At 38.9% G+C, this 24,098-nt stretch overlaps 1 protein-coding gene across 4 annotated transcripts in view; it reads left to right on the top strand.

Moving 5' to 3' along the window:
- The window catches only part of GPATCH2 (G-patch domain containing 2), a 101,374-nt gene that overhangs the window by 35,463 nt on the left and 41,813 nt on the right, over window positions 1-24,098 (top strand). For all 4 annotated transcript variants that reach the window (XM_079968800.1, XM_079968797.1, XM_079968798.1 and 1 more), the window contains exon 6: window positions 22,962-23,029. In XM_079968800.1, coding sequence (XP_079824926.1) covers window positions 22,962-23,029 — 68 coding nt within the window. The remainder of the gene's footprint in view (window positions 1-22,961; window positions 23,030-24,098) is intronic.

Below are 24,098 nucleotides of genomic sequence, written 5' to 3'. Positions count from 1 at the left end.
ATATTCTGTTAGTGCACTCCAGTTGAGTGCTGTTATTTAGTGCCTCGGCCAGAGGGAAATTTTTGTGACTAGCTGAAATATTTAATCTAAATACCTGTTTCCCTTCCGATATATTTTTTCAGAGTTATAATATTATATGACAATTATTTTCCTTTCCCAGACTGTTTTTCTTTGAAACTTTAAGCAGCAAAATGCACAGCAACATTGCTGTATACTCAGTCATCTGTTTAATCCTTATCCCCTTCGCATTGTCAATACCCATCTAATTCCACTTTAACAACAGTAATTGGCTGATGGAGTAGCAGATATAGATTTGTTTTCCTGATGACTCCTTGACTTTTTTCCTCTGGTAATACTAATAGAATTCCAAATCCTTACTGGTGTGATCATGTCATGAGTAGGTCAACAGTCATGTCAAGGTCCTATTGGAAACTTCATAGCCAACATCTTAATTTAGACTTAGCTATCTTGCCCCCCCCCTTTCTATGTGCATTTGTAAGCAATTCTTCCAAGTCTTTCAGTCATTCCATTATAATAGAATTCATTTAATTCAAAAGGAATTAGTTCATGATGTGAATGTATTTGGATCACTGCAGTTCAATAAAAATAAACCTGGGAACATCCATTCTGAATTCTTGATATCTTTCAGCCTGAATGGCAGAACTCTTTATTTACATATTTGTTCCAATATACATTGTTTGTGCCTTTTGGATTTTCTGAACTTTGCCTAGTAGGTTGACTACTTACCACTTGCCATCAAATTCTTTGTCAGGGGATCCCCTGGTACCTGCTTAAGTGCTGATTGAGCTCTCATCAAACCATTGCCAATCAATGCAGAAATTCACTCACCTGAGCTTTCTGTACTAGGTGCTAATCCACCAATCACTTCTGTGCTGTCCTGTTTATTTCATTGTTGCTGGCTCAGGAACAGCAAAAGCAGCCAATCTGAATGTTTACTCAGAAAGAGCTCCCATGGATTTCCATGAGATTTACCTGTAAGTAAGAATTGCAGCCTTAGTGCTTTGCACTGTACATTACATTTTTGTTGCAATTATATACTTTGGTAACTAAATTCAGCTTCCCTAGTCCACTTTTAACCATGGTTTCAGGGTTAAATAAGACATGACATTGAAGAAACACGAAAAATTCCACCCCTGCTAAAGCTGCTATTTCACTTGCCTGTGTTACTCCAGAAGAGAAATAGCATTCATGGAGGTGCTTTCCTTTAGGAAAATGGCACAGAGGCAAAGGGTTAAGATTCCCCCCCCCCCCAAAGCATCATGGGCACACATATACGGTACACACACTATTAAACTGTTTAAAAAAGCAGCAAGAGTAATGTGCTATTGCTCTTTTCTGGGAGTACATTGCCATTTTTGATGTGATTGCCATGGCCACTAATATGTGTAGACACAGGCATTGCTGTCTATATTTTATTGGGATCTATGCCCTAATGTGGTCACAGTGTTAGGCATAATGTGTTGCTTTCGGACATCATTGGTTGCTTAGCTGCAGCAAAATAAAATGTAACACTCCTCTTACAAGTATGTCTCCTAACATTTGTTTCAAAATTTGAATGTGATGTGATGCATCTCTTTTATCTTGTTTACACTGCCGATCTGACTGTATTAGCACTGAACATTCTCGTCATCGCTTCTTACAGCGATTGAGCACATGTCGTTTTTAATCTCGGCGCTACCCTGAATCGAAACCCTTATGTGTGAACAGTCGTACAACATTTCCTTTACATGCAAGTGTTTGTTCTTTAATTATTTGCCGTATCTGCTTGTTAGTTTAGGGGAAATGCAACGTAGGGCTTCTTCACACTCGGAAGCACTTCATGCAATTTTTTGTCACTTGTAGACTTAGCATTTTGTTATGACACATGCTGTGAATATGTGAGCCTCCTCAGCTTCAGTACTTTCCAGCTGAGGTGATACAAAACTGGCATTGAGAGCCAGTATGGTGTAGTGGTTAAAGCACTGACTAGGACCTGGGAAACCTGGGTTCAAATCCCTACTCAGCCATGATATTCACTGGGTGACCTTGAGCCAATCACAGTCTCAACCTTCCTCACAGGGTCATTGTGAAGATACAATGGGGAGGCAGAGAACCATGTGTGCCACCTTGAGCTGCTTTGAGGGAAAGTGAGAAACAAAGGCAATAAACAAATAATGATTAGCAGGCACCCCAAACAGGGGATATGCTAGGACTCTTTAAAATGTGTCAAAGGGAAAGTGAATTAGAAGATAGCTAATCTGATTAAGTAGACTTTGGATATAAGAGGTAATGGCATCAAGTGGATGTTTAAAATTTACCACAGAACTTGGATGAAGGTTTCTGACATTCTAGAACACTCTTGCTAGGACAGTATTCTGGGAACAAAGAACAGTCAAATGGAGACAAAAGACATTTTCCCCTCATGGGGAACTCTTCCCTTCCCCTCCTGTCTCTGCACATAAATAGATGTTGGGAAGCATAAACATGGGTTTTTAAGGCAGAACGACCATCAGATCACAGGCTGTATCCTCATTCTAACCTTGGGCCTATTCTTTGTGTATTATCATCTTTGATGACTAGGCTTCCTATAAGTAATAACTGAAAGTTTTATCCCAATTTTCTTATTTTATATTTTTTTATTATTTTTCACAATCAAACATTTTCTTCACATACCTTAATAAACCAATACAATTAAAACAAAAACAGAAAATAAAACATTTTCATACCATATTAAATTCATACTTTGGGATTCCCCAATCCCTTGACTTCTCTCCATTCCCTCCCCCAGTTCTTTTGTATTATTTTATGTTGTACATGTCTATAATTTCCTTATACTTAAATATTTCCAATTTCAGACATTATCCTTAATATTGCAAGTGGTTTTTTTAAACCCTGCTATTGTGTTAATTTCTTTACAATGCTTTTGTAAATAGGCAGTAAGAATTTTCCATTCTTTTTAATATTTGCTTTCTTCTTGATTCCTTAATCTTCCGGTTAGTTTAGCCATTTCAGCATATTTCATTAGTTTATCCCAATTTTCTTAACAGGGGTAATCAATAAATGTTGGTGAAATGCTTTAAGCATATAGATTGAGGTAACATTGTGCTGGAAAGTAAGCACATACTCTTTGCTTTGAGAAGCAGTTTTGTGGCCTGCTTTCTCTCACACATCAATAAATGTGATATTTCCTACCAAATTTTCATGTCATATATGGCCCATCTAGTACCTAAGGGTCTAGCTCAAAAGACTGTTCTGGTTGGTATTATTCAAATGCTTACTTTAAGAATAGTATTAGAAGTACCATCCTGGTCGTTCATCTGATAAGTTGTAGACATTTGATTTCGCCATGTGTTGTCACAGTATTGAAATGTATGCTAGTGAAATTGCAGAATTTCAACAATATTGGTTTGGCCTGCTTTGAAAAAACAAATAGTTAAGGAATACATATTATCAATAATTTTGCCTAAGCTTTACTGTACTTTTTTCATGTTTTCTGTATGTCAGGCCACTAATAATGTTAAATCATACTTTATTTTTGTTTGTAGTCAAAAGCCACAGTAGGTTGTTACTAAAAGAACATCTACCAGTGTTGACACTGAGAATTAATTATGAAATAAAAGACAGATTTTTGCTCAGGCTAGAATTAGCCTAGCAGTTCAAAATATAAGCAGTCACCTTGGAATCACATAACAGAAAGTGACACCCTTTCTTTGACTATAGGGTAGATAGATCTTATGAAGTTGAGTTTAGACACATCAGCTGTTTGTCTGTTGAATTTGCATTAGGTTTATTTTTCCTCTCTTTTAAAGAGGGTCAGATGATTATCAGAGGTTATTCATTCTAAGTAGAAAAGGGTGACATTCAACATAACGTTTAAATATAGAAAAGCTTCAAAAGACTGCCCCTAATGTTTTCGGTTCCTTTAATTAGCTGTTGCATGAGCTTCTGTCATAAAGTGCTGGCTCTGTAGTTTGTTGTAGCAGCTTTGCAGGTGACCACAATTATGTGAATTCTTCTAATGCAACTAGTCTTACTTTATAGTAAAGACCTTTCCATATAGATCATACTGGTTAATACAGAGATGCCTTGTGTTAGTAGGCTAATGCTGAGAGCACAAAGAGCTGTCAGAGGGTAAGAAGAGGGCATCTCTTGGATAAGCTTTCTGTTTGATGTGAGCAATGATAGAGCTGCTAGTGGTACAAAAGGCAGCCGCTAGCCTACAGTTTGTTTGTTTCTAAAGGCACACATTTATTTATTTAAAAAGTTAGGCATTTGTGAGTAGAAACCCATGTGAACCGCCCTGAGACCTCCGGGTATAGGGCGGTATATAAATTCAGTTAACAACAACAACAACAACAACAACAACAACAACAACAACAACAACAACAGAAAGTACCTGTTGTATAACTATATCAAGGAAAGGTGTCGGAATTCGTATGACAACATGTAGCAGTTTTAGTTCCCAGGCACCGTTTGTGTGGATGCTTGTGTTTGTGACACACCTTTGCTGTCGTAAACTCCTTACTATCTCCTAGTATAAATCGTCCATCAGCTGATAGCTTTAAAAGGTATTATTATAATTATAATTATATTGAATTTATATACCACCCTATACCCAGAGGTCTCTTTTCATTGAGCTTGAAGAGGGAGATGTTACATTAACAAATCACCTATGTCACCTGCTGATTGGAGTGATGAGTACAAAAATAGGACGAAAGGCGTGAGATATTGCAGTGATGTTGCCTGCTTAGGCAGCAGCAGATTCTCTCCCTGTCCACACTGAAGCAAACTTTCCCGTTACCATGTATTAGCTATATTAAGAGAGCTGAGACGGTTTGACTTGTTCCAGTGCTTTGTTACAACTCCACCAAAAGCTGTATTTCTTGATGACATCATCTAGCTGCAACAAAGTTTACTGTGTCTACTACATCCCCATATCTCCGGAAATGGGTAATTTTCTTAAAATTTTGCTTAACTTTTTCTTTCTCCACTTTCTCAGGATTGAGTCTTTAATAACTAGGTTTTCTATAAAACTTATTGTGGAATTGAAGTATCCCCTAATTTCTTACAGATGTGTGAAGATTTTCCACTAGTCTGGATAATTCCTTGAACTCTGGAATTCAAAGTATCTAGAATTCAAAGTTCCTGTAATATGTAAGGAGTTGGGACATTTCTGCTTGCAGGTCTGATATTAAAATGGTGCCTGTGACTGATTTTTATCAATTTTGCTTTCTGATGGAAGTCTTGATGCCCCTGCAGTGGTTAGTAGAGCTGTACACAGTTGTCTACTCATGAACAGTTCTGCCTGCTCTAAATCAGAAGAGCTGTATATGTATCCTCTCATTTTTTAAGAGCAGGTTTTCCAGTGTCCAAACAACCTGTTCTTTTACCCCACTGCTATGAAGACAGTGTGGTCCACTGAGGATATGCTGAAAATTGCTGAGTCTACTGCAAAGCATTTGAAAGCAATGCCAGATAATTGAAGCCTATTATCTGTCCTCAAAATGGAGGCATGCCATGGTGAGCAAATGCACTCTTTAGTACAGTGATCACTCTTCCCATGTCTGTGCCGTGTAGATTTGCTATCTCCAAGTATTAGGAATAGCAATCAGTGACAACAAGATTAATCAAGCCTTTCCTGGTAAGCAGATTAGCTACCAATATTTGTTATGGAAGCTCCAGTAATTCCATTGTGATACAGGGCTCTACTGGAACCAGCCGGTGCTAAGCACAAATTTGTAAGGTCTCTATGTCTTCATTTTGTAGTGCCCCAGTGAACTTGGTGAATATTTTCTAAAATGTCCTGCTGTCGTACTGGTGGAATCATTACTCTGGTTTTGATTCATTCATAAATTCTTGGCCACACGAAGACTTCTAGAAATTCAGTTTATTCTATGACTGATGTTTGTTCTGGGATCTGGGAGACAAGAGTTCTGATCCCTTCTTAGCTTAGAGTTGTTGTAAGAAGTAAGAATAAAATAGATGTGGGAGGAGGTAAGAACAGCATACGCTGCATTGAACTCCCTGCAGGAAGTGCAGGACATAAATGTTGTGAGCCACACCTACAGGTGAACACATTGGAACATAATGGTCCATCACGTCGCATGTTTGGTGTGTTGCTTGGTGTGTGTGTGTGTTTATTGTATTTCCTGACCCCTATTGTCTGTATTTTCTGCATTTTGTTAAAATAAATTTTGTGGAAACTGTTCGTTGTGCTGGCTATATCACCTGTTGACTCTTGTTGCCTTTGTAATATGTCGGTTCTGTTAAGTAGCTAGTGGCAGGATTCAGCAATTTCTCACACCTTACTATTAATATAAATGCTTTGGTGTGCTCCAAGTGTTTTATTGACATGTTCCAAGTGTTTGTTCATGCTAAGCAGAATTCCATTCTTAAGCCACATTCATGTGTCATGCTAAGCCAAACCATGGCTTAGTGCAAACACTCTGGCTCCCAAGGCGGAGATTGCAGCTATTCTACTTCTCTCCAGCTTGTCTAGGTCAGTGCAGCACAGCAGCTAAGTCAAGGTTTGGGTAAGTGTGTCATCCAAACCCAGAATCATGGTTAAGGTTTCTCCATTTTAACCGCAATCTGTAGCCAAAGCTTGTCCTATGGTTGCAGATCATGGTTAGGGAGGAGATACTTTAACCATAAGCCTGGATTTGGATAATATACTGAACCAAACCATGGTTTAGCTGCCATCCCACACTGACCAGGGGGGAGCAAAGTGGGTACCAGCTCATCAATAGGAGCCATCATGTTCACACAGTCATACCCTGGCTTACCCTGACAGGTGAACCACTAAAAACAGAGTTTGAAGAGTGTTTGCAAATCTTAATTAAGAGGGAACCAGGGTGATTTTTAACCATGTTTAGTCTGGTTGTACATGTGAAACATACAGGTAAAGGAAGGAAGCAGGAGTTTGATCTGGGTAGGGGAGCGAGGAGGAGTATACTTTTGTGACGCCGTCTCCTGACTTGTAAACTGGTTTGCAGTGAGTGAGCATTGCATCATTCATATGCCCTGTAGTACTAAATTTAAGGATTTGTTGGTTTTACTGGCAATTTAATCTAGTACATGCCTTTCGTCATTATTAATAAAATGACAATTTGGGCTCCCAGTGAAATGGAATGAATGCAAAGTGAAACAAATTTCTGTATCCATTAAATTCAAAAGCACTTGTTCCACTTTTATTTGGCTGTGAACCAAAATGCAAAGATTTTAGTTAAAATTGCAGAAAAAGGGCCTTAAATCAGATTTATATTGGCTTACTTAAAGTTACTGGAACAGATACATAGTGATTTGGTGACGTAATGTTGAAATCAAAACAAGGAATATTTTTGCTTTGCTGAAGAAAACTAATGGAAACATTCACTGGAGTAAGACAAATGGTGTTAAATGAGAAAACACACCATGAATTGCAAATGGAGCTGAGTTAATTTGTTGCTACAGTAGTGTTGCCCTACTGTTAAATGAAGGCTGTGTAATTATCTTGCTGGCAGAGATAATGTCAAAACCTCATTTCTCCTTACATGCCTCGTTTTTACATGAGGGCTAATTGAGCTGCAAGGTGACAACTGATTATATATGGCTATCATTGGGGTCCTCTTGCTCAATTTGCAAATAATGTTATCTTTCTTAAGAGATTATTTTTATATCACTTGTCAAATTAGAGGTGGTAAACTTTTGGTTCTCTCTTTAGTATGTTTACTGCAGTTTCATAGCCATCAGTATATTAACTCTGAAGACGCAGAAAATTAATCAGTTGTTAATTATTCAAATATTTAGGATTCATCTGTTTCATTCATTTGTCCTGCCTTTCATAAAATACATAAAGAAGCCAATAATGGCACCTATTTTGTATTTGTAACTATACAAATACAGCTGTTTGGAACTGGTATTCTATTAAAGTCACTGCAAGGAATAGGATTGCAACAATAGGTATGGGTGCAATACTTTTAGCATATTTGAATAATCTATGCTTGAAAAACTAACATTTAAAAAATGTAAATGAGCTTAAAAGGGTTTCTCTACTCACATCTCACCTATTATGGTCTCTACATTTATAACCAAAGACACTGTCAGCTCAAATCAGTTTTAGAGGAGACTTTTTGATATGTTGTTTATGCTAATACCTTACAATAAAAGTTTGAATGATTGTTTGACAGGCAACATGTTAGAATCTGGCACTATTCAAGATCCCCTCTCATTGCTGCAGTGCAGTGAGCATTTGATCTGTGAAAAGGATTGGCAGAGAAAAGGAATGAACAGCAATGGCATGAGCGACTGTTATCAACTGCCCAGGCAGTTTACTTGAGATCAGGGATGAGGATTTTGTGGCCCTCCAGGTATTGTTGCACTCAAACTCCCATCAGGATGTGCAGCAACACCTGGAGAGCTACATAATCCTCATTGTGTGAATGCTAGAACATGGCTGGGGAAGCCCTGTGATGTCAAGGAGATATTTCAATTGATTAACCCATGAAGGGAGCTTTAGAGTCTTTTGCTTCCAGGAAAGCATGGAAGTTTATGTACCACTAAGATATGCAATATCCCCCTTTTTTATATATTAATAAAGTGGTACCTCAGGTTACATACGCTTCAGGTTACAGACTCCGCTAACCCAGAAATAGTGCTTCAGGTTAAGAACTTTGCTTCAGGATGAGAACAGAAATCGTGCTCCAGCGGCGCAGCAGGAGGCCCCATTAGCTAAAATGGTACTTCAGGTTAAGAACAGTTTCAGGTTAAGAACAGATCTCCGGAACGAATTAAGTACTTTACCCGAGGTACCACTGTATAGTTTTCTTTGACTATACATATGTGAGCACCAAATGTCATATATGCAACTTCAGAGTTGGGAGTGAAGTAGGGGCCAACCACAGCCTGCTAACCCAGAGACTATCCTGACTTTGATCCAGCCAAGGTGGGTCTGCTACTGTTTTATACAGCCTTCTCAGCTTGTAGGCAGTGTGTGCTGCCTCATTATTTGACTCCCCACTATCAAAATGTATGAAAAACATAAGGCTTCTTGCTACTGCTAACTTCTACCTGAGTAACAGAACCACCACCTTCAGTGGTTATGTAGATTGTGAAAATAAAGCTGTGATCCTTTGCACCCTTAGAAGGAAGCCCCTTTAAACACAGTGGAAATTACTTCCAAGCTAGCCATGCACAGGATCTGGTTGAATGAATGCTGTTTTCCTTCTGCTTGTGTCAATGCTTTCTTATATTAGAAAATATTTTAAAGTCTGAACTATGTGAAGGTTTCACTTGAGGGGCCAAGAGATCAGAATTTAATTGGAGAGAGTAGATTAGTTAGTAAATAAATATATTTTACACTTTCTTCTTCACCTCTGGATACCTGACATACATTCCCTGATCTAGTTTACAATCTATTGTTATTTACATATTAACATTACTTGCCTCCCAGCCTTAATCTAAAGACTTGAAGGCAGCTGACTACAAAATATGATAGAACAACAATTTAAGCTATGAAAATACAAAAAAGAAAGCACAATACATCCCAGTTCTACCGTATTGGCCAGTTCCACCATTAGGCTGAGTGAGGCAACCGCCTCAGGCGGCATATGCTGGGAGGCAGCAGGGAGACTCCAGGAAGCAGCTCTCTCCTCCCATGGCAAGGAAGCTTCAAGGCTCACTCTGCTACCTGCCCCTAGAGGAAGAGAAGGAGGCAAAGAAAGCATTACTTCCCATTGAGCTCCTTGTGCTTGTGTGGAGCTCTTGCCCAGCCAGACCAAGAAAGATGCAGGGAGTGGTGGCCGTCACCATTTTATGATTTGGTATTAATATTTTTATACCACCTTGAAATTCTTTCAAATGAAGAGCGGTATGAAAATATTTTGAATTATCATTAGCGTGTTGGTTATAAAGCACACTGCAACCTGTTACTGAATACTGATTTCCGATTCTGTCGTCTAGTATGTAAAATAATGAAGATGTTTTTGCCTCTGAGCGTACACAGAGTGCATTTCTTATTAACTGGGGTAACAGCTAGCCTCACATGCACCCAGGAGCATTAGAGAGAAGGAATTACATCATGCTTAGGCAGGCTAAAGTGTCACGTTGCTTATTTTAGAAAATTTTAAACTGCATAGAAGAATACATAATTATTTTTAAATAGGGTTATTTTGAACAGATTTAATATAGGAAGAAAACCAACAAACAGCAGCAGCTCTAAAGTTTCAGACGAGGGGTGTTTTTTTAACCTTTCGGAAATCTCCGGTCTTTCAAGACCGTGCATAGATTTGCTTGGCGTAAACTAAAAATGCAACGCAGAATTTCCACAAGGTTGGCACCACCTTTTTATGTAGAGATGAGCAGCCCTGGTATTTTACAGCAGACGTCTCTCCTGACGTGTAGAGAGCTCTGTGAACAGTGGGCTGCCCTAGCTGCTGACCTCATAATTTCAAGAAGCAGGTGGAGGTGGCAATTATAGCTATGGCCACTATCTTGAACCTTCTGTACTAGGTGATGAATTGCAAATGGCTAGACCCAGTGCACAACAATAAACTCAAATAAATCTTCAATGTGTAATAATGACAAGACCGAAAGACTGGCAGCTATAACAAGGCTGCTTTTGTCACCCACTTTACTGTAGCCTTGATATCCATCATTATCAGCTGGAGCTGGCTCTAGAGCTGGACAAGAAGGTTTGAAGAAGGATGAGTTGTTTGCGCTGAAGCGTCCAGTAGGTCCCATCTGGCAGAGAGTAAATGGGTTTTTCTCTTTTTTTGCCTGTTCAATGGGCCAGAGCTGTCCATCATTTTGGGCAGATATCTGATCACTTCATGCTGTGGGACAATATGGCTTTGTTGTTTGATACTGCACTGGTAATTAAAATAACTAAATATTTTGCTCACTTCTGGTTTTTGTTTTTTTTTTTACTCCAGGCAAAACATGTAGGCGTTTGCACATAAATATTTAATAAATGAATTTAACTCAAAACATTGTAATGACATAATATTTTAGGCTGCGGTCTAAATCTTGCCTATTTTATTACCATTATTAACATTATTGAAACATTTCACGAGGAAGACATTTTCCCCAAGACTGCTTTGGATCATCTGGAGATTTCCGTAAACGCAACAGACATCAGAAATGCCACTTTTAAGTTGATTAGGCCTCTAGCAATCATGTAATGTTTTTGGTTCCAACACTGCACACTATTAGGCTACTTTAATTTTATTAACCTGAAATAGGATCTAAGCAGCCAAAATGTGTGCAGGATTAAGGAGTGTGCGTTCCAATTGTTTTAGTGTATTGGAGCTGTGTGCCAGAAAGCAGTTATGTTGGGTTTACATTGTGCAGGTAGCTGTAATATATGTTTATCAGTTGCACCTTTCAGAATAACTGAGAATTGTGTAGTTTTAACATGGCAATTAATACAATATTCTATTTGCTCTTAGGCATTTTGGCGAGATTGTAGGATTAATTAGCAAACACATTTATCGGATTGGTTCTCCTCTGTCTCCCTCTCCTCTTTGGAAGTGTAGTAGTTTCCTTACCATTGAGAAAAATATGTTTATTGAATGTTAAGTTGCAAAAACAGTGTAATTAGGCTGCAGACCACTTCTGTAGTATACCTTGCAGAAGTGGTTTCATCAGGTATATAAAATGTTGTTGCTAAAAGTTGACATTTTCTTGGTATTGAAATGTTAAGTCTAAGTTAAAATTATGTGAACAACTATTTTATAGGCAGTTAAGTTAGAGCCTAATTTCCCCCCCCCCCCCGCCAAAAAAAATGTATGTTATATTTAGTGGATGGCATGCTCCTTTAAGGACATACTACCCAGTGGGGTAATTCTCCTATTAATTTGTGGCTTTCTTAACACTTTCCATTTTTGGACATTTGGCTTCATCTGCAATAATTGGTTTACAAACATATTTTAATGTGTTGGATGATTAAAAGGAAAATCATTTGAGATTTCTGTCCTTCCAAATGCTGGTTCATAGCTGGGGTCCAAGCCAGCTGACATATCATCATTCATTTTTCCTTTATTTCCTAATAAATCTTTGAGCCCAGAGGCACTGGACCCATGCAGATTTCTCTGCATTTTTGTGTCTAGATGGAATAATAATTTCCAAATTTAAAACTGCAGCATATTGTATTTCATCTCTGCAGACCTAGCTTCAAACTGCAGTGGCCACAAGAAAATATATGTCAAGATCACTGTTTTCTTCATATTGGAATTTAGGCAATTTGTTTTCAGTCAAAGAGCTGTTTCCAGCCTATTTTTGGAGTCCCTCTTGGCCTGACCGAATGTTCCAACATAATTTATGATGGCATTGGAACATATGGACTTTTCATCATTGTCCAGCTGAAATCCGCTTGGATGTGGACATTGCCCCTTCCCCCTCCACTGCCACATGTTCCCTAAGAAGACACATTTGAGTAGTTTATATGGAAGTAGTATTTGTGAATGTGTTCAACATGGAGTGAGAGCTCTTAAAATACATAAGGGGAGGTTGCTTTCACTTGTTAAATCGGATCACATTGTCAGTTAAAATTGCTGGCTTGTTCTTTTGAATATGTGGCACAGTAAAATATATTAAGAGTACAATACTTACTTTAGGACTTTGCAACATTGGACTAAAACTGCTGCACAAACATTATAATTTATAGTACTGAGCTGAACTGTTCAATGTAACAGTTCGTATTTCACATTTATTTATTACCTACCTCACGTCTAGTAGTACTAACAGAGGCCCTAATCTAGAGTTGCCTAAAACAAAAGGGCTTTTTGCAGGCCGTTACAATTCTAAGTGGGAAATGCACATTTACATCAGCATCAGTAAGTGGATGCTTGTCCATCCTATGCATCACTGCTCAAGGTCTCATTTGCGGAGGCGTTCACCTCTGGGGCAGTACATTTGCTTCTTCTACCCACCAATGAATGACCTGTGCTCATAGATCATGTATACAGTTGTTCTACATGGGCATCATAAGTCTTTGAAACTGTGTGAAACAAAGCACAATTCTAAATGGATGGTGAACTGAATTTTGTGGTGTTCAGGTTTTTATAAATCTCTTTGGGGGGTGAAGAGTGGACTAAGAAGAGTCTCCAAATACTGTGGTACCTCTGGTTACAAACTTAATTAGTTCTGGAGGTCCATTCTTAACCTGAAACCTGTCTTAACCTGAGGTACCACTTTAGCTAATGGGGCCTCCCACTGCCACTGCGCCCCCGCCGTGTGATTTCTGTTCTCTTCCTGAGGTCAAGTTCTTAATCCGAGGTACTACTTCCGGGTTAGCAGAGTGTTTGTAACCCGAGGTGTTTGTAACCCGAAGCGTTTGTAACTCGAAGTACCACGGTACATCCACAGCTCTACCTATCTGTGTACATTTCTTCACACAAATTCACAGTTGTTTCTCCAGTATACTTCTGTTTTTCATTTAAAATCATGTTATTACTTAAAAGACCTTTCTCTTCAGTGCACGGTTATCTGTGTGATGTGACTATGTGTATGTGAACCCTACCCCTCCCACTCCGTTGCTTTGACAAGTGTTTTCTTCCTTTTTTTGTTCCTCTGCCAGTGCTGGTTGGCATGTCATCCCATCCCCATTGATCCAATTGTCCATAGATTCTTATGAGTAATTCAGGAAGGATGTGAAAGGGAATATGCATTTGGATGCATGTGTACATGCAGACCTCCGGCTCATGGGTTTGAGCCCCACGCTGGGCAAAAGATCCCTGCATCACCAGGGGTTGGGCTAGATGACCATTGGGTCCCTTCCACTCTACTGTTCTAGGATTTTATGTCATCCATTCACAAATTTCATTTTCAGTAGTGTGTAATTATATGTGAACCCAAATACACATATCCCTTTGCAACTAGTTAACTGCAGAAAGAGATGAGTGAAATAATATTGGCGCAGTTGCCCTGACAATTGTTTACTTCCCTTTTCCTAGCACCTACCCTCATCATTAACAGAAGGGAGCGAATTTTGCAAAGATTGAAATGCTTGTAAAATCTGAGTTTCACCACTTAAATGGAAATATTTCCTAACAACAACAACAACAAGCTTGTGAACATAGGACACAATCTGGAGGGAGTTTCTTGCTTGCAAGCATGGAATGCATGTGAACTTAGGAGGAGCATATTGCTCTGACCATAGCTCATTAGTAAAGAAAGCTTAACTTTTAATGCAAGTGGTGTCCTGTGTCCTGTAGGTCTAAAACTAATTTTGTTAAACAGAAAGCATTTGTTTAAAAAATAATGCCATACATTACAGCACATATAAACACTGTAGATTTTAAAATAATGCCTACTTCTCTGCTAAAGTTGAGAGAAAGTTTTGCTTTCTAAAATGAATATGATCTTGAATGCCCTCCATGCTTTTTATCAAGAGTTTCCAAGTAAATAAACATGACTAAGACACCATTTCTAGCCACACTTACTTACCTTGCATTCAGCTTCTTTGAGCATAGTGGGGCTTGCTTCTCAGAAAACATACATAGGATTGCGTTGTAAGGTTACAGACTGCCCAGTGAGCAAAGAACCAAGCAATGTTAATTCATCAGCAGATGTGTGATTTAATTTGTTTATAGTTCATATGAGCACATACTGTATAAACCACAAACAATCAAGCAATCATGTCTTTCTGTGTTATCTATTGCCATCTTTCCCCATGCATTGAGGTTCTCACTATAGCTATTACTATAAAATGTTCCCTAAGTACATAAAGGCTCTAATCGTTAAGATTTTTATTACCAGCCACCCATACAGAGCTGCAAATTGCCTTGTTTCAGATTTATTATGTATTACTCCAGAAATTCTATAAAGATCAAAAGAACTGATTACAATGTTGACCTTTGCATTAACTCATCTGAATTTAAATTCAAGTGTTTGATTTGGGAAAATAAGTCCATTTATCATAGGTCTGCTACTGAGGGGATTGTGCAGTCCTGATTGGGAGTGCGGAGACCAAATTTATTTATTGAGCGTTGGCTTGAAAATTGTTTGTAGGACAAGAGGAACAAAAGTTTGACCTGCCATTCTGGTGTGCCAAGGGAACAATGTGGCAGTTGCCCTTTTCAAAACATCTAGTGGTCAATCTGTTTCAATGTTGCAGATGGAGACAGAAGATATTAATAGTTACACACGCACCGTTTTCAACATGTAAACCATTATTAGTTTTAAAATCAATGAGTCTCTTTCAGTGTGAAATAAAGCAATATGAAGGTTACAGCTCAAAAACATGGGGAAAAGATAACCAGTGCTGCAAAGTGTTAGGAGCAATAATACTTGTTTCAGGCAAATGTCTCTTATCATAAGCACGCTGCATAAACTGGCCTTTTGGCTAAGATCAATTGACATATTTTTGGTATGTTCTGTTTTGTTTATGCCCCTTTATACTGCCCTAATGTTGGTGAAGGGAGGTTTAAAATATTTTAAGCAAATAATACGGATACTACATATTTCATCATTTAATATAAGCAGAATTGATGGATTGGTCCTAATATCGCAGTGTGCGTGCTGCTTGCACCCCCCTTTTAAAAATAGCTTTATTTCTATAAGGTGTTGCCATCCAACATCCGTAGTGGGCTATGTATAACATGTAAATTATAGAGATTATAAATTTTTACACATTTAATTGTTAATTACGTATTTATTCAATTTATTACCTACTCCACCATTAGATCCCAGGACAGGTTATAGCAATTTAAAATTCAACATTAAAAAGAGTAAAAACAAATTACAGTCATGGGAATAGAGTGGAACGTGTATCTCAGGTGTCAAAGGTGCATCTTCAGTATACAGCAGAAACTATTTAATGAAGAGGCCAGATTACACCTGTTTGGAGTGGGAATTCCTCAAACAAGGAGCTGCCACAGAGGTTACCATTTCCTGCACCACCAACCCCCAAACTTGGGAGGAAGTGCTAAGAGCTCCCCCTCGCCTTGTAAATCCTCTTGAATATTTGGGGCCTAAGTTGCTTATGACTTAAAACATTCACGTGAGCATCTTAAATTGGATCCAGAAAACAGCTAGTAGCCAACTAACCATTTTGTAGAAACTGGGTTGAAATTTTGATGCCTGTAAAATTACCACAGTTGAGATTACTGTAGGCATAGGCAAACTCCGGCCCTCCAGATGTTTGGGACTACAATTCCCATCATCCCTGACGACTGGTCCTGTTAGCTAGGGATGATGGGAGTTGTAGTCCCAAACATCTGGAGGGCCAGAGTTTGCCTATGCCTGGATTACTGCCTGCAAATGTTTCTGTTTTTATTGAATTGTGCATGGGCATATGTTTAAACTCCATGCTGATAATGTGGTCCTATAGTTTGTTCCCAGTAACTCAGATATAAATGCCGGTTCTATAAACTGGCCAAATACATGGACACTATCCCTCAGCTTCATGTATTTGTGCAGGGACTGATACTGATGCTGCCAGAACTGTGAATGAGACCTTCTTTTCCTTACTCCTTTCCTCCAAAAAGGAGAGGCATCTCTTTCTTCTTAGGATTTGGGAGATCTGAGGGTACAGTGGTAAAATCCAGCAAGTTAAGTGTATCTATCTGGAAAGGCGGAGAGTTTAATGATTTATTTTTTTTCAAAATTCTAAAGGCAAACTTTATTTAAAGCTGCCTTTCTCAATGAACAATAGTTCTTAACAGGTAATCTACATACTGATACTGATTTGAGTCTTCCTCTGCTCCTGCTTATAAACCCGAAGCTGCACCACCACCACATAAGGGAAAACTACCAGTTGACTCACAGTAACCCTAAGTTACACACAAGTACAAAAAAAATCCGAGGGTAGGGGGTTTTAAGGGTGGGGAAAATCTCTCAAACAACCCCCCAACAACTCAATGATGCAGAAACCAAAACTGGTTTTCCTAGGATCTGGTTTCCTATTCTGCATTTGCTCTTCTTCCCCAACTCCAATTTGCGTGAAATGGAAAGGCTTTGAATAAAACATCACATACACACACACAAACTTCTAGATGTTTGTAGATGTGTCAGGTCAGATGTCTGTCAACAGTGAGGTACTAGCACTTGGCATGACAACATGTTTGCTGGGTATTCTGTCATGCTGCTCTGTCCATAAGCAATTTAATGAAAAGGAGAGGCAGGTGGAATCCGAATCTGATTTCTGGTGTGAAATAAGCTTGCCTTGTCGCATGGTTTACATTGATTTGGAACTGTCAAGCCACTTTCAACAGCTGGCAAGATGGACAGGTTTTTGTAGCAAAGCTGAGCCCGCACTCCACCCCAAGGACCTGCAAAGAGATTTAGAATGCGACAGTGGTTACTTATTTTGGGAACTGAATAGTGCTCACTGAAGTATTTTATTGTTGTTGACTCACAAAGTTAAGCACAAAGTGTTTCTGACTGAGTAATGGTGTAAATTGAAATGGATATAAGGTTTTATTTCATTTTTGTAAGGCATCAAAATACGGATATCGCGGATATCAATATTTGAAAACACGTTGGTTGCACTCTTGCTCCCTGTTCCTTGGTGTTAAAATATCAGTACCTATGGTCTTTCCCCAAGAGTATATAGACCACAAATGAAAAAAATAACTGGGGACTAAATTGTATGAATAAATTAAATATATTGCTGCTGCTTTCTATTGAAAGGGGCTTTTGTGTGCCACTTGGTAAAATATCTAAGGTTCCGATAACAAACTTATTTTGAAGTCTATTCCATTCAAACCACTGGGCCTTGCTTCCCAGTAAAAATGGTAAGGATCAGGGTTTAAATATGTAATATTATTTCATGTTTTAAAATTCTCTGATAAATCAAATACAGTATATCTTACATTGTTGGGGGGTTTTGTATAAAAAAACAACTACGGTATATACGATAGAATTTTTGTTCAGCTATTCTTTAGCTAGAGCTCCCTTTTTGTGTGGTATATATTTCAGGCTAATAATCAAGGCTTACTGTGGGTCAGCATGTCATATCCCAGTGGTGTCTAGTGAGATGGAGGGTTATCTTATATGTCAGCTAGATAACCCTGTGAACAGTTTTGAGCAGTCAAGATAATGGGACTGAATTCTGAAGCAAAGTAGAATTCTGAAATAAGGCTAGAAATATCCCAGAGTACCAAGCTATGTGTCGGCAAAATAATATTTCTTACAACTGCCGTCACCTTTTGGCATCATTAGTCATTTAGGTCTGACAACATTCTCCTTAATAAGGTGCAATTAAATGAATAATAGAATCAAGTGCATAATCCCATACTGAACAAGAGAGCAAGCCAACAATTTTAAGGGTGCTTTACTTTAAAATAATTTTCAATGAAAGCAAAGGAACTTATTTGAGAGTAAATGTATTTTGGATCAGTATTTGCAGCAGTATTGTAATACAAGTGCATCATGCCAGGTGGCTGTTCATAAACTTAAAACGCCACAGTGTAATTCACTGATAGCTTACAGTTATATATTCCCAGTTAAACCAGTGAGACCACATCTATATAATTGTTCAGTGTGTGACCCCCTAGATAACCATCTATTTGGTAAATTACTTTGCATTAAAATAGATTAATTTAGTCCTCTAATAACTATTAAATACAGTGGTGCCTCGCAAGACGAAAAGAATCCGTTCTGCGATTCTCTTCGTATAGCGGTTTTTTCGTCTTGCGAAGCAAGCCCATTGACAGCTTAGCGGATTAGCGCTATTAGCGGTCTAGCGGCTTTTAGCGATCAGCTGATAAGCAGCTTATCAGCGGAACAGCTGATAAGCGGCTTAGCGGCTTAGGAAAAGGGCGAAAAAAACGAAAAAAACCCCGCGGGAACTCGCAAGATTTTTTTGTCTTGCGAAGCAACCCCATAGAGAAATTCGTTTAGCGAAGCGCCTCCAAAACGGAAAACCCTTTCGTCTAGCGGGTTTTCCGACTTGCGAGGCACCACTGTATATAAAATATATAAATTGGTAAGTTACTGATTACCTTCTTTTACCACGTTGTAAATGGTATCGTGGCATTTTACAAGTCTGGCTTAGATATTAAATGCATTTTTTGCTGCTTCTTGTAACAAGCTCAGCTCAAATGTAACAATCTCTGTCCAACAGGCCACAGTTTATTGGAATGTGAATGAGCCTTCCTTCTTGCCCTCATGTGCCAAGCTTTGAGGGAGATAATTGGGTTTGGTACAGTTGTTTTCTGTGACATGTAAATAGTGAAACTTGTTTTGAGTGCAGCTTTCAAAGCAGGATATCGTACCAAAATCAGAACCACTAGGTGACTTTCTGTACACATAACCAGCCGCAAACAACGCTCAGTCAGATTTAGTGCAAGTTTACCAGCCTTTGTTCTGTAAACCAGGAAGAGTTGTGATGCTGAGATGAAAGAAAGGCTACTAAGGAACAGTATTTTTATCCCCAAGGCCTGGTCCTGTTTCCAAAGTCAGCAGGGGATCCATGTAGAAATTTTTGGGGTCTATGAGAGCCCTCCTAGAGGGTTCTGAAAACAATAACAGCCTTCAATTTTAAGGAGCTGACTGATTTCATGCCATTATCTAGCATCAGAATTGGTTCTACCTGCTTCTTAGGCATTTCTGGAACCACGTCTCGCCGCACAAAAGTCAACAGTAGTAAAGGGGTGGAGGACACACACATACGGAGATATCTATGTGTAGATATGATTTAATGGCATCACAGGATTCAATTTTTCTTGGTAATTTTTCTCTGTTTTCTAAACAGAGTAGGTTCAGCACTATCCCCAACCACTAAAACAAACTGTTGGTGTCAGTGGCGTCTGGGTAGAAGCTTTTTAAAATTTCTTTGGTTAGCTTCTTGAAATTAATAATAGATTAGAAAGAGGAGTTTTAGGAGAAGTTGAATTTTTATTGTAATTGCAAGTGAATATTTAGGAAAGTAAAACTTGAATACTTTACTCACTGCTAGCTTACTCATTCACCCTCATTTGAATGTGTCTGTTTTGATAACTTGCATGTCCTCCTTATTTCTATTTAATTAACCTTGCTCATTTCTTAGAATTACAAAAATGGATTACAGTTGCTGCATGAGTTATCTCTTTTGGAACGTGTAAACTTTGTATGTTGATAAGCGAAAAGCTTCGTATAAAGGTTCAGCCATTGTGAAAATACCATCATAATAATAGATGACAAGGTGACTTATGTAGCCCTTGGTCAGCCAGCAGAGGCCACTCACAGCGTGCTACATAAAGCTGGACACTAATTTGACAAAGTCTTTTTCCTTCTTTAGGTTTGTATGTACCCTAAACACTGCACAATTATCTGGTCTAGCCCTGCCAACAGTTGTTTTTTAACTCCCCATTTTCTCTGTACTTCAGCGCATATGTTTCTTTTTACCCTGACCAAACCTTAAAACGGAGGTGGATGAAACAAATGTGTTTAATGACAACTCTCACGTCCGCTCTTTCCCTGGAGGCCCTTTTTAGGAATGTTTAGAAATTTCTTCAGTAAATTTCATTTAGAAAATACACATTTTGTCTTGCATTTTTCCAAATCATAAGAATAGTTGGTTGAATGTCTGAAAGTAAACCTGCTGTACAGATTTTAAAGTCGTGTGTGTGTGTGTGTTAATCAAAAGTACATCCATGTCACAACGTTTTCCTGCGTCACATCCCCCCCGCCACTTCCAAGTGGACATTTTATATTTATATATTATTATATATTATTTATATATTTAGCCTACTCTGTATGTAAATTGTTTTCTTGATGGTTGTCATATAATTTCCTCTCCTAGTAATTTGAATATGAGGTGCTTTCACAGAGACCGGACACATTTCAAACTATTTACTTCCCCCCACATAAGTAAATCCCTCAGCCGCCGCCACCCTCCCAAGCATCTTGACCAGCAAAGGTTGCGCAGGCACCTTCACTGAGCTAGAGGGGGACTATTAGGAGTTAGCTTAACCATAGGAAGTGTTTCAACTTGATTCTCTACCTCCCTAAGGTTTTCTTACCTTCATCACTCATAGGATGCTAAGAGGTGGCTTACATGAGCAAATTACATTGATGACCCCCCCCCCCCCGGTATGTAGAAGAAATCTAAGCTCTAGTCAGTTGTTGACTAGATAAAACATGCTCATATTTATGTGCAAATTACCTACAAATTGTATTTCGTTCAGTGGTTGTACTTCCTTTATCCCTTCCGATGTATCTCAGTGACTTTCCATGGGATGCCTGCATTTATTAAATTATGGATTATGCATTTTGCACAGACTGGAAGACTTTAAAACATTTTTCCATAAGTATGGCTGGAGGTAAACAACCAATTTTAGCCCAGAAAATAGCTTCTGCTTCTGTCAACACGTTGTTTATTTTCTCCCTGAGATAAAAAGTTCAGTTTTCTGATATTTGTACCAAGATAAAGTCAGTAAACAAGATTAATATAGTGTGGAAAAGGTTGTCAGCAGCCCTGGCAAAGGAAATAAGTTGCCTGTACACAGAACATAGTGTAAACTGAATAAAAGTGTCAGGTCCACCATGAGATAATGTGATCATGAACCTCTAACAAAGCATGACATAGGCACAGTCGGCTTTTCTTATAGCCACAGTGTAGAAAATGGATTACTATATTCCAGGGATACCCACTGGAATAGCATGAAAACCTCATTTTGAGATTAATACAGGATGCAACTGGAGAGCTGAGCCAAATGTTTACCTCCAGCATTAAAGTAACTATTGAGTTGTTAATGTTATAATCAGTAGGTCATACAAGTATTTTTATTTTCAAAAACCTTAGAATTTCAAAGCCCACGCACCTGTCTGGAGAGAGGGTGCTTGTTTTCCAACTTGTAAGTCAAGTCAGCTATGAAAATAAAAGTTTTATTTGTCTTCTATGTTTAGGCTAATGAAGAAAATCCCGTAATTTCACCTCCTATCCAGTGAAACTTAATGCAGGTGTATTTCAGAGAGTAACAGCAATTTTTAACACCCACTGTGTGAACATGCCCTTACATTATGTAAGGATGCCTGTGCTCAAAACCACCAGGCCATATAAATGCTTTGGCTGTCCTAAAACCAATTATGGTGACATTTCCGTAAGCATCCTTGACAGATACATTTGTATTACAAAGACTGGCTGTGACATGTTTGTAATAAATAAATACTTTCTTTTTTTCAAAAGTGCTGTAGTGTATCAACGTGATCCTGTAGATTGAAAAGATCAAAGACTGCTGTTGCACATGCATGGCTTAAATCCACTCCCAGTCCAGTTTTCTGAAAAGATTAGGTGGCAGACACTACAGTAAGCAGGCTACATGTGGTCCATCTGTAGTCTGTGGCAGAAATCATAGGTATAAGTAGATTTCTAAGTAAATGCTGTTTAGAGGATTAAACATTGCAGTAGTATCTACCGATCATCCAGTGTTCATTCTGGTCATATGTTGCCCCATCTTGATGACGTGCATTTCAATGCTTTAGGAGTGATGACTGCTGTGCTGTGTGCTACTCTTCCCATAATTATGCATGAAAGTGATGCAGTTACCAATTGGATCACTATGAACACCTTTTTCAAACTTGCTATCTTAAGTGATTTAAACTTTGGTAGCAATTAGAAACTTCCAGAGTTGGGTAGGGGAGAGGCATGGCTGGGGTAGTATTATGAACTGGGTGCCTACACTATGAATAAAAGAGGTAAGGACACACACACTTGCCTACCTGCGTATTCCTGGGGGGTTGGACTAGATGATCGTCAGGGTCCCTTTCAGTTCCGTGATTCCAAAGTAACAGTGTGTCTTGGAGCTCTTTCCAATACCTCTTTAGGATCATTGCTCCCCAAAACCCCGATGACCAGCATTGAAAAAAATGGAAAACGTCACTCAAAGCTTTTTACATTAATATAATATGGGAATCAACTGATAACTGACTTGTTCATCTTATTAATGATATTGGTGGCTGACTTTCGTTTTCTTCCATTTATTTCCTGCATGCAGTGAGTACTGTGTGTTCTTAAATTCCTGTATGCAACTTATAAAACTTATTTATGCCTCCTTTAGAATGCTACTCCAGGCTCATGCGTCAACAAGAAAGCTGCACATTTGTCCCAGGAGTCTCATCACCATGAGTAAGTAGCCATGTCAGGTTTATCATTATTTCAACTGCTTACTTTAGATTTGTCCCTGTTTTAATTACATCTTGAATTTTACCCTAATTGTCCAGTCTATCAAGACTGCTTAGAATTCTGATCATGCTCTTGAGAACATGTGCAGTTCCCAGTACTGTTGTCTGGAAAGATGTTTGTGGATTCACACACACACCCCGCCCCCACAGTTCTTGCTATACTGTTCCTGTGTGTGCATAACATCTCTTGCATTCTCGCTTGCAAAACCAGAGGTGTGACTAGAAGAAAAAGAAGCACGATATCTTTCTTGGGTCTTCTATAGCTTCCTTTCCAGCAGAGCTGTGGCAGATGGATACAGTCCAGGATTTTCATCAGAACTACTTGTTTTGATTGGCCTTCTCTGTGGATATTGTCCCACTTGCTGGATGGAACCTGGAATATTATATTTATGGAAGTTTTGAATCTGTTTGATATTTTTCTGTAACATTGCTTTTTTACTATTAGAGTCATACCTCGGGTTACATACGCTTCAGGTTGCATGTTTTCGGGTTGTGCACCGCACCAAACCCGGAAGTACCGGAACAGCTTACTTCCGGGTTTTGGCGCTCGCGCCTTCGCAGAAGCACTAAATTGCCCTATGCGCAGAAGCGCCAAATTGCAACCCGTGTGTGCGCAGACTGCTGCGGGTTGCAAATGCCACAGGTTGTGAACATGCCTCCCGCATGGACCACGTTCACGACCCGAGCGCCCACTGTATTCTTATTTCCATTGTAATTGTTGTAAGGCACTTTGTGTTGGAATTCTGCCTGGGTCAGAGGAATGTGCCACAGCGTAGGCACCGGCAGATATTCCTTGGCGACCTCCCGGCTGCTACTCCCGGCAGATAAGCTGGCGAGGTCTCGGCGATTCTTCTCAGGCTGTGAGAAGAACACACCGTTCCTTCTCTCTCCTCTTTGGTGTCCCCAGGGAGGGGAAAGATGCAGACAGAAATCTATTTACATCTTTTATTTCTGTCCTTTACATCAGTACAGAGAAACATGTCTGCACTCAACAGCAGTAAGAATAAACTCCA

Source organism: Podarcis cretensis, assembly GCF_951804945.1.
Source record: "Podarcis cretensis genome assembly, chromosome: 3".
Lineage (NCBI taxonomy): Eukaryota > Metazoa > Chordata > Lepidosauria > Squamata > Lacertidae > Podarcis > Podarcis cretensis.
This window is presented reverse-complemented; position numbering and strand designations above follow the sequence as displayed.